We start from the raw sequence: 12,160 nt of genomic DNA on the forward strand, positions 1-12,160 counted from the left end.
GCCTCAATGCTCACCAACATAAACAGCTCACATGCTGGTAAGTAACGATACGTTGGTTAGGCTATAGGCCGACGGCAAGTTGTCATACTCAAAACATGATCTGCCTGAGCACTGATTGTTGACTGCTGCTGGTGAAACTTGCAATAATTGTATGATTCACAATCTCCACATACTGTAGGTGATGACAATTAAGCTGAGGGAGAGGCATACCAAGAGGAGGATGATGAGGACAACACCACCCTGGAGAGTACAGGTATTCCAGTCAATTCAGGAAGGACACTCAAATTCAAATTGACTTCAATGCTTTTCAATTAGGAAAATTTGGAATGAAAATTATAATTACTTTCTGAATTGAATGGATTTGAAATGTAACCTACCCATTCCCTAATATAAATTCCTCTTTTGAGAAATTAAACTGTGGGGGGGTCATCAACTGAACCCCCTCAGAGTGCCACATAGGCCTACATGACTGTCAACAGATGCAGGTGAAAAAGCTGGAGCATATTTATGCAAAGACTAAACTGAGGTTAGAATGGATTTTTAACTGATATGCTCTTAATAATAAGGATCGGACCCTTTTTTTCAATTTTCGTCTAAAATTACATACTATGCTATCAAAAACAATTATATCGCTTACTCAGTCGCTATAAGGATACATCAAAATTGGGATCACCTGATACATTTTTAAAAAATGTATTTAACCAGGTAAGACCCACTGAGTTTAAAAACATAGTTTGCGAGGGCGGCCTAGCAAGAAGGCAAAACAGGGAAATAGCAGTGTGTACATAAAATATTACAGAAAAATACTAAATACACACAAAAGACAAAGTGTCACAAGGTACAGATATAATTGAAGATTAGAAACAACTGCAGCTATCACAAACAGTGTTGTCGATCAGAGTCCTAAAATCAGGCAAGGACACTAACTCCCCTAACTTGAATATACACTAAAATGTGTATGACATCCTTGGAGAGCTCTTTGGTCTTGGCCATGGTGGAGAGTTTGGAATCTGATTGAATTGATTGCTTCTGTGGACAGGTGTCTTTTTTACAGGTAACAAGCTACGGTTAGGAGCACTCCCTTTAAGAGTGTGCTCCTAATCTCAGCTCGTTACCTGTATAAAAGACACCTGGGAGCCAGAAATCTTTCTGATTGAGAGAGGGTCAAATACTTATTTCCCTCATTAAAATGCAAATCATTTTATAACATTTTTTGACATGCGTTTTTCTGGATTTTTTGTTGTTGTTATTCTGTCTCTCACTATTCAAATAAACCTACCATTAAAATTATAGACTGATCATTTCTTTGTCAGTGGGCAAACGTACAAAATCAGCAGGGGATCAAATACTTTTTCCCCCCACTGTATATTGTATCGTGTATATAGCCAAGTTATCGTTACACATTGTGTATTTATTATTACTTTTCTATTGTCTTTCTCACCATTGTTGGGAAGGGCCCATAAGTACAGTGCATTCGTAAAGTATTCAGACTGCTTGACTTTTTCCACATTTAGTTACGTTACAGCCTTATTCTAAAATTGATTAAATGAAAATGTCTCAATCTACACACAATACCCCATAATGACAAAGCAAAAACAGTTTTTTATAAAAAACAGATACCTTATTTACATAAGAATTCAGACCCTTTGCTATGAGACTCAGGTGCAGCTCAGGTGCATCCAATTTCCATTGATCATCTTGATGCTTGTACTACTTCATTGAAGTCCACCTGTGGTAAATTCAATTGATTGGACATTATTTGAAAAAGGCACACACGTCTATATAAGGTTCCACAGTTGACAGTGCATGTCAGAGCAAAAACGAAGCCATAAGGTCGAAGGAATTGTCCGTAGAGCTCCGAGACAGGATTGTGTCGAGGCACAGATCTGGGGAAGGGTACCAAAAAAATTCTGCAGTACTGAAGGTCCCCAAGAACACAATGGCCTCCATCATTCTTAAATGGAACAAGTTTGGAACCACCAAGACTCTTCCTAGAGCTGACCGCCCGGCCAAACTGAGCAATCGGGGGAGAAGGGCCTTTCTCAGGGAGGTGACCAAGAACCTGATGGTCACTCTGACCGAGCTCCAGAGTTCCTCTGTGGAGATGGGAGAACCTTACAGAAGGACAACCGTCTCTGCAGCACTCCACCAATCAGGCCTTTATGCTAGAGTGGCCAGATGGAAGCCACTCCTCAGTAAAAGGCACATGACACCCTGCTTGGAGTCTCTGGTCTGATGAAACCAAGATTGAGCTCTTTGGCCTGAATACCAAGCATCACGTCTGGAGGAAACCTGGCACCATCCCTACGGTGAAGCATGTTTGTGGCAGCATCATACTATGGGGATGTTTTTCAGCGGCAGGGACTGTGAGACTAGTCAGGATCAAGGAAAAGATGAACGGAGCAAAGTACAGAGAGATCCTTGATGAAAACCTGCACCAGAGCGCTTAGGACCTCAGACTGGGGCGAAGGTTTACCTTCCAACAGGACAACGACCCAAGACAATGCAAGAGTGGCTTTGGGACAAGTCTCTGAATGTCCTTGAGTGGCCCAGCCAGAGCACAGACTTAAACCTGATCGAACATCTCTGGAGAGACCTGAAAATAGCTGTGCAGCGACACTCCCCATTCAACCTGACAGAGCTTGAGAGGATCTGCAGAGAAGAATGGGAGAAACTCCCCAAATACAGGTATGCCGAGCTTGTAGCGTCATATCCAAGAAGACTCAAGGCTGTAATCGCTGCCAAAGGTGCTTAAAGAAAGTACTGAGTAAAGGGTCTGAATACTTATGCAAATGTGATATTTCATTTTTCAATTTTTAGTTTTTTGTGCAAAATAATAAAATTAAAAAAACATTTTGCTTTATCATTATGGGGTATTGAGTGTAGATTGAAGACGGAAACAAACAATTGAATCAATTTTAGAATAAGGCTGTAACGTAACAAAATGTGGAAAAAGTCAAGGGGTCTGAATACTTTCTGAGTGCACTGTAAGCATTTCACTGTTAGTCTACACCTGTTGATTACGAAGCATGTGACAAATAGAATTAGATTTTTATTTGATTTGTGACAGCAGAAAGTCAGCAAGACTCAGTGCAACATGGCAGTGTTGCCATTTATAAAAGTTGTTGTTTATAATGAAATAAACATGTCTCCAACCCCCATATAACATACTAACAAACTGCAAATGTGTGTATATTGTACAATCAATTAGTGAGAGAGAGTTTCATATCACATTAATTTGTACATATCCACTATATACATGAATTGCAGCAAAGTTGGTTCCTGTTTCAGTCAAGTCTTTGGGCACGTTCTCGTGGGTCAAACAAAAACACCCTAATGATTGGTTGACAATAGAGCCTCCCACAATGCAGGTGATGGCTGCAGAATGAAGTTGTTGAAGAGCAACTGCTGAAACTTGCCGTCAAAAATTCATGAACTCACATGATTTCATGTTCACACAGTCGACATGTAGACACAAGTCTGACAATTTTTATCCCCATAATGCAACACACTCTGAAAAGCGGTGACCATTGACTTGATGATCATCCAATGGGTTTTGAGAAAGAGGCGAGGAGAGAGGACGCAAGGAGTATGCAATTGAGAAAAGGCCCCAATCATTTTACACCTCACCCAGTCAAGGCCTCAGAGTTCCTTCCAGTCTGGAAGCACGCTTTCATACTTTTTGAACTATAACCGTTTTAAATTTTCATAAAAGCTTCATAGCCTCCAAAGGCAAAATCAGGATTCGCCACTGCTCTTTATCCGTTTCAGCTACAAGGACCAACCCAACATTGAAATGTGCAGACCGACTCAACTTAGACGGCTTCAACACAGCTTTTTGCTACAATTCATACTTCATAAACTATAAATGACGGAATGCAGGCTTCAACATTCTAAACCGAAATCACTGCCACAAAACTATCAGAATGTTCAAACTAAAACATTTTGAGAGCTTAAAACCCCATTCTATGGCTTATGCTATAGTACAAGTCCTCGAGTACCCCCAACAGCACACATTTGTGTTGTAGTCCCGGACAAAAACAACTGATTCAACTTGTCAAGAGCTTGATGATCAGTTGACAAGTAAAATCAGGTGTGCTAGTCCGGGGCCACAACACAAATATGTACTGTTGGGTGTACTGGAGGACCGGAGTTGGGAAACACTGCTTATTACTCACTTTAGCCTACTATACTAGCCCACTATAACCCATTATAATAACTCCACACCTACAAACCACCTCAAAATACAGTATGTCACTATAACCCATAGCCTATGAAAACCCTATTACCATCAATACTACTACAATTTGTTTTTAAATTACTCTGGATTTAATTTTTTATAAACATTATAGGGGTAGGCCGTCATTGTAAATAAGAATTTGTTCTTAACTGACTTGCCTAGTTAAATAAAGGTTAAATAAATAAAATGAATAAACAATGCTTTTGAGCAGTTTTTATCTGTCTTAAAAACAACAAAAAGCCATAAAGTGACAGACAGTGTGAGAGAAATGTGTGCGTATGTTAGTAGATGTCAGAGTAGTATGTATACTTTGAAGTGCCTGTACCTGTATTGCAGCAGGAGTTTAGGTAGTACAGAGCGGACAACAGGACTGTTGTCAACACACTCTAGGAAGGGAGTGAGCTCTCTTGTCCTGTATACATTCCCTACAAACACAAGTCTCATTCAATGACCTTTCTTAATCAAAACGTTGAACTCTAAAGCTAACATTAGGCTATAACTTGCAATACAAATGGCTTTTTGAGATAATATTACTACAAAGATCCTACATGCAATATTAGCTAGCGACCCAGCCAGCTAACATTAGCTATCTAGGTAACATTATGCTTTAACTTGCAATGAAAACGACTGTATGACAAAATGAGAAACGTATAATATCAGGCATACAAAATCAGAACATGTAGATGTAATATATGAATTGGCTCCAGCCGCTACACAGTAGTGGCAGAACCACTCAAAATGGCTTCCTGTCTCCTCCAGGGCACTCACCTTGTGCAGAGATGAGTAGTGAGAAAAGCAGCTCTACGACACCCTCTCTGGGTCTCTCCCCGTTAGACAGACAGAACCGGGAAACCACCTCCAGGAAGAAGGAGTTACAGCAGCCCCTGATTTCTGCATGCTGCTGCAGGGCTGACCTGAGATAACACAGGGGTTTGTCACAGCACTGGAGTCAATCCATTCCCTGGGAATGCTGGACGCTTCACTGAAACACTTAACTGACGAAAATATCACCTGTCACATTCATAAAGACCTTTCTACTACAATTTGTATAAACTTTGTGCTGTGTGATGGGGTAAAGACAAATGCCCGCTTCAGAAAAGGTAAATTAGGTGAGACGGTTGAAGGGTGGATGTTGAAGGCTGTTTCTGAACTCACTTGATGGTTTTACATACAGAGGGTTGGAAGTTTGGTGGCAGGTCTTCCCTGCACTTGGGACAGTAATGCCTGTCTGTCTGGAGGCTGCTCTGGAGGCAGGACAGACAGAAGACATGTCCACAGGGCAGGGTGGATGGCTCTTTGAGCTCTGATAGGCACACTGGGCAATTGATGCCAAACCTAGGAGGTAGAAAGTATCATGAGAAATAAGAAATACAACTATGGCTCAATATACTGTGGAAAATGTCAAGTTTACTGTTAAAGTGATGTGAAGCTGAAATCACTGATACACTAAATGGCCAAAAGTATGTGGACAACCCTTCAAATTGGTGTATTTGGCTATTTCAGCTACACCTATAAAATCGAGCATGCAGCCATACAATCTCCATAGACAAACATTGGCAGTAGAATGGCACGTATTGAAGAGCTCAGTGACTTTCAACATGGCACCATCATAGGTTGCCCCCTTTCCAAAAAGTCAGTTCGTCAAATTTCTCCCCTGCTAGAGCTGCCCCAGTCAACTGTAAGTGCTGCTATTGTGAAGTGGAAATGTCTAGGAGCAACAACGGCTCAGCCGAGTGCTAAAGCACATAGCTCGTAAAAATCATCTGTCCTCAGTTGCAACACTCACAACCAAGTTCCAAACTGCCTTTGGAAGCAACGTCAGCACAATAACTGTTATTTGGGAGCTTCATAAAATGGGTTTCCATGGCCGAGCAGCTGCACAAAAGCCTAAGATCACCATGTGCAATGCTAACACGGAACCCAAACCGGCTGCGCGCGTGCGCCATCGTGCATACATTTATTTTGTCTTGCTTACTAATTTGTCCTATTTAGCTAGTTAGCTTGCACTTGCTAGATAATTTGTCCTATTTAGCTAGCTTGCTGTTGCTAGCTAATTTGTCCTGCGATATAAACATTGAGTTGTTATTTTACCTGAAATGCACAAGGTCCTCTACTCCGACAATTAATCCACACATAAAACGGTCAACCAAATAGTTTCTAGTCATCTCTCCTCCTACCAGGCTTTTTCATCTTTGAACTTATATGGTGATTGGCATCTACACTTTCATAGTTTTACCACGACAACCGGCAACAGTTCGTCTTTCAATCACCCACGTGGATATAACCAATGAGGAGATGGCACGTGAGTACCTGCTTCTATAAACCAATGAGGAGATGGGAGAGGCAGGACTTGCAGTGCGATCTGCGTCAGAAATAGGAATGACTTCTATTTTAGCCCTTGGCAACGCAGACGCTCGTTGGCGTGCGTGAGCAGTGTGGGTGCAATAATTGAATAACATGGATTTCTAAATATATTTTGCAACGCTCGCGCACGCGACTTGTCCGGTCTGGTCAGCATGTAAGTGTCGGCTGGAGTGGTGTAAAGCTCGCTGCTATTGGACTCTGGAGTAGTGGAAACGCGTTCTCTGGATTGATGGATCACTCTACAGACAAATCTGGGTTTGGCAGATGCCAGGAGAATGCTACTGGTGCCCACTGTAAAGTTTGGTGGAGGAATAATGGTATGGGGCTGTTTTTCATGGTTGGGCTAGGCCCCTTAGTTGCAGTGAAGGGAAATCTTAACGCTACAGCATACAATGACATTCTAGACAATTCTGTGCTTCTTTGTGGCAACAGTTTGGGGAAGGCCCTTCCTGTTTCAGCATGACAATGCCCCCATGCACAAAGTGAGGTCCATACAGAAATGGTTTGTCGAGACCGGTGTGGAAGAACTCGACTGGCCTGCACAGAGCCCTGACCTCAACCCCATTGAACACCTTTGGGATGAAATAGAACGCCGACTGCGAGCAAGGTCTAATCGCCCAACATCAATGCCCGACCTCACTAATGCTCTTGTGGCTGAATGGAAGCAAGTCCCTGCAGCAATGTTCCAACATCTAGTGAAAAGCCTCCCCAGAAGAGTTGAGGCTGTTATAGCAGCAAAGGCGGGATCAATTCCATACTAATGCCCATGATTTTGGAATGAGGTGTTCAACGAGCAGGTGTCCACATACCTTTAGCCATGTAGTGTATATTAGTTTAATACAAAACCAAACAATATGATATTGAATTGAGTCTTACCGCAGATCCCCACTGATGCACTGTTGATGATAGGAGTTGAGGATACGAATCAGCTGCTGCAATGTGTCCACATTCCTCAGATCAGGAGAGTCCTGCATCAGCTGAGAGGAAGAAAAACATAAAAACTGCAAACTGATTCCAACATGTTGAATAGGCCTAGCATAGTTCTCTTTAAAAATGACAAATAATGTGTAATCCATAAAGTAATCAATCAAGGGCAGTGGTGTAGTGGTGCCTTGAGAAGTGGGTATACTCTAATTTTGCCAAACATTTCCTGAATGGCCCACCTGGCGAAGAAAAGGCACCCCTGTATGAAAAATAATTTGACAAACAGTGACATACATTCTGAAAGACCTAAAATTAGGAATCCCATATTGGTCTTTCAAAGACAGACCAACCCAAGCTGTAGTGTGCAGTAGGCTAATAGTAGGTCTACTATTGACATAGATACATGAGAATGTCAACGTCAATGTCAATGTCAAAGTCAGAAATCTTCAAAAAAAAAATAGTTTCGCTCTCAAAGTTACATTTGATTAAAATAAATAAATTGGATGCTTTAACCTCTGTCCCGATGCACAATATGCGATATTTGACTAGAATGGCATTGAAAACAAAAGCATGTCTTATATGGTCAGAAAGCTTAAATGATTGTTCATCTAACTGCGGTGTCCAATTTACAGTAGCTATTACAGCGAAAAAAAATACCATGCTATTGTTTGATGTTTGATGATAGTACACAACTACAAAACACTTTTATCAAGGGAACTGGTTTGATACATTCACCTCTGACGGTATATAATGTACTTACATTCAGTAATCTTGCTCTGATTTGTTATCCTGAGGGTGCCAGAGATACAATGTAGGTAGTTTTGTTTGATAAAATACATTTTTATATACTAACACGATCCATGTTGTATACAGCGTTTTACATGAATTCTGACTCTTTCAACTTGCAACAAAACAATCTATGAAATCTAACTGGCTAAACCTTGTTTCACCCGGTCAAGTTTGGTTTCTGTGCAATCCTCAGACGCTTTAGAAGGCAACCAAACTTGTTCCATCATTCTACATTACGTATTGGCTACACAACAGGTCAATTAGTCCATGGTGGACAGCCATCATTACGCAGCAATGAGACGGACGGTGTTCACTTGATTGTTAGTCTCTTGGTCCAATGACCATCTATCGTTTTGAAACATAGCTAGCTAGATAGCCAATGAGCTGGGCTTTACATGAGTATGTGATGCCCTTTGTAGGACTAACGCCCATTGTCCTATGGCTGCGTGCAATGCGATTCATTGGCCATTGAAAATCCACAGGATGCAGGGCAGTTTACGTTACGCAGCCCTCGCTTTCTTCTACAAAGTTTACTCAACACTGAAAAAGTACAACATGGCTACTAAGAGTGTAAACGCTAAATCAAACTTCAAGTATACACATTTGGAGGAGATTATTGCAGAAATTGACCCGGGAGAGTGACACGAGGAGTCCTGCGTGCAAGTAAGATTGGAAGGAAAAGGTAACGTTACTTTTATATCAGTAAGTAAAATAAGTTTTTGCAAAGCTGTCATCAAGGCAAAGGGTGGCTACTTTGAAGAATCTCAAATATAAAATATTTTTTGATTTGTTAAACACTTTTTTGGTTACTACATGACTTCATATGTTTTCATTCATAGTTTTGATGTCTTCACAATTATTCTACAATTTAGAAAATAGTAAAAATAAAGAAACCCTGGAATGAGTAGGTGTGTCAAAATGTTTGACTGGTATTGTATGTTTATAGATATGTGTTGTATATTTGATGCAGTGCTCACCCCTGCTAAGATAAAGGTTAAATAAAATAAGTATTCGTAAACTTGAGTTCTAACTGTTTTTTAAATTTATTTTTTAATCCTCAATAGTGGATGATCTGTGGGAGCCAACTTCAGACACCACATTCAAGTCCTCTATCCCCCACTCATTCAAATGTAGGAATTGGTTCCTCCAGTCTGACCCCTCTGCTGTCTGTCTCCACACCCACCCCCGCCTGACCATATAGAGTGAAGGTTAGTACCTTTTTATGTAGGGAAGCTAATGATCCATCATGTATGACATTCCTGGGGGTGTGTAAATTGTACTTTTTTTATTACCATAGCATTTTTGTATGTTCTCTTTAGTTATGTACTTGGAAATGTATAAATTGACCAATTCGGCCACTTGGGTACATTTGGGCAAACTCGTGAGGGACAGCTGGGAGACTTGATACAAAATATTATGTAGATATCTCATTCTTGATTGTATCAGTCTGAAACTTTGCACATGACTGGACAACACCTAAATTACACCCAGCATCCTAAATCTAAATTACACCCCCCAATCTTTTGCATTTCAAAGATGATGCAACAAAAATAGAAAATGCATGTTTTTTGTTTGTTTTATCTTTTACCAGATCTAATGTGTTATAATCTCCTACATTCATTTCACATTTCCACAAACTTTAAAGTGTTTCCATTCAAATAGCATCATGAATATGCATATCCTTGCTTCAGGGCCTGAGCTACAGGCAGTTAGATTTGGGTATGTCATTTTAGGTGGAAATTGAGATGTAGGGTACAAATGCTCACACCACATCAGGAGACCACTTTTGAGGCTTGGGAAAAATCCACGAAATTTAGATTTTTGAGTCTAGTTACCCTTTAATTCAACTGCAGTTGGCACCTAATATTGTTGTTTGGTTAGCGGTGTTTCTGTAGCGCACATGAGATGGAGTTTGCAAAACAAATGGCCACTGGATTGATGCAAATAATCATGATATATTTCTGTCAGACTACTTTGTAGCTCTAACATTTAATTGAGAAGGTTTTTGAGAAAGCCTTTCCATCTACCAGAAGACAGTTAGGCCTATCATTAGCATCACTATATTTTTCCTGTTCCTTCATTGTTTGAAACCCCTGATTTTACTTCATATTATGAGGCATGTCCTACCTTTCTTCAAAGTAGCCGGTAGCCAAAATACCACCATAGAAACGTGGAGACATTATTTTATAAAGACTTATGCGCTCTCCTGTTCAACTTTCTATCATTGTTGATCAGGCAAAGGAATTATTTTATTCATATTAGCAGACCATAATAGTTGTTGCATCTTTCGATCTCTCCTCTTTCTAAATTTCTAACCGATATTTCCATCTCGTTCCATGAAATTGCTTGCATGTGCGACATTTTAAGCTAATGTCGCACATGCATTTTAAGCTAAACATTCTAATCTGTTCCATCAGCCTTATTAATTGATACGGTATATACCTCCACCACACTACTTTGATACGCATCCTGGGGATTAAGGGAGTATACACAATGCCCTAAATGTGGGTATATAGCAAATACCTGCGTATACCCTCCACTACACCACTGCAACGGTGGGTGGATCATTATTGCTAATACTGTCTAAACCCAACTTCTCACTTACGCTTTGGAGAAGGCTACAGTGTTTCAGAGCCAGATCCTCCAGACTGGGGTCTATCTGTTTCCCCTCAAACAACACCTGCTGGATGAATGCTGCTACTACAAGCATCCCACGCCAAATAGACCTGAAGGACAGAAGAAGTTGAAGAAGGTGACTAATATAAAAAATGTCTGTATTTTGACTTTATTTGGTATGAATCAATCTACTGATCAACTAATGAGTCAGTCAGTCAGTCAATCAATTAATGAAGGAATAACTAACTATATCAATCAATGAATGTACCTGATAGAGTCCAGGCGCTGGAGACAGCCAGGGTTGCAGAGGGAGCTGTACTTCTCACCGAATGCTCTATCCAGACATGGCTGTAGGAGCTCCACTCTGCGTAAGAGGGACTCGCACTCTGTCAGGGACGTCACAGTCTGCAGCTTGGTCCTCTCCACACAAATTCCAAGAGCCAAAATGTCCTCTAGCTGCCACAAAAAAAGATTGGCATCATGCTTTCTTTTTTACTCCAGGTCGTAACATAATTATTTTGAGTGTTGTTCCTTGTGGCCATATGTGACCAGGAAAAACTTCTAGCCCTAGTTAAAAACTTCCAGCCCTAGTTAAACTCTTAAATCTGGACCTTATTTATGGTGTAATTGATGTGATCTCACCATGTCTGTGGGCTTTGTGTGTGAGGCCTGCTGTAGAATGTCTGTGGCCAGCTGGGGCTGCAGCAGCAGGATATGGGACAGAGTGTCCAGTCTGGGAGCATAGTGTCTAGCTGCAGCCATCACCCAGGCAGGGGACAGATCAGGGTTCATGGTCATGGAACGCTGGAGTTCAGACACACAGCCCAGCGCCGCTCTTGTGAACACCTGTGTACGGGAACAGGGGCAACCAACTTCAGAAAATATAATGGCAACACTTATGAATGATAATTCATAGATCATTAATCGTTCATTAATTGACAGTTGTTAGTATTCCCAATATCTTTTTACTAGACTGTTTTAAAATGTGATGTGAAATGGTATCTCAAGATTCACACAGTCGCACCCTCAGCTCATCTTCAGATTTGATCTTGAAGGAAAGTAGCAGAAAGTCACGCAGGTATCGTTTGTCAAAGTCCAGATGCTCCTGGTCTGAGAGTTTCCCTATGAGGCTACCCAGCTTGCTACTGGTGGCCGTGCTCACAAACTGGACAATCCTCTGGGTGCTGTCATCCTCTGTGACTGAGAGTGAGATTCAGTTAGTTAGAC

The 12,160-nt window shown here is 41.0% G+C and overlaps 1 protein-coding gene across 2 annotated transcripts in view; it reads right to left on the reverse strand.

The window, feature by feature from the left end:
• rnf213b (ring finger protein 213b) overlaps positions 1 to 12,160 on the reverse strand; it is a 71,245-nt gene that overhangs the window by 27,349 nt on the left and 31,736 nt on the right. The window contains exons 34-41 of one of the 2 annotated variants that reach the window (XM_029699024.1): positions 11,958 to 12,133; positions 11,576 to 11,779; positions 11,202 to 11,389; positions 10,923 to 11,043; positions 7,481 to 7,581; positions 5,396 to 5,575; positions 5,009 to 5,154; positions 4,566 to 4,665 (exon numbers count right to left, since the gene is read on the reverse strand). In XM_029699024.1, the coding sequence (XP_029554884.1) occupies positions 4,566 to 4,665; positions 5,009 to 5,154; positions 5,396 to 5,575; positions 7,481 to 7,581; positions 10,923 to 11,043; positions 11,202 to 11,389; positions 11,576 to 11,779; positions 11,958 to 12,133 (1,216 nt within the window). Of the gene's footprint in view, positions 1 to 4,565; positions 4,666 to 5,008; positions 5,155 to 5,391; positions 5,576 to 7,480; positions 7,582 to 10,922; positions 11,044 to 11,201; positions 11,390 to 11,575; positions 11,780 to 11,957; positions 12,134 to 12,160 lie in introns of those variants that run through there. The other variant, XM_029699025.1, reaches the window with a different exon arrangement.

This window comes from Salmo trutta, chromosome 18 (assembly GCF_901001165.1).
Source record: "Salmo trutta chromosome 18, fSalTru1.1, whole genome shotgun sequence".
NCBI classification, from domain to species: domain Eukaryota; kingdom Metazoa; phylum Chordata; class Actinopteri; order Salmoniformes; family Salmonidae; genus Salmo; species Salmo trutta.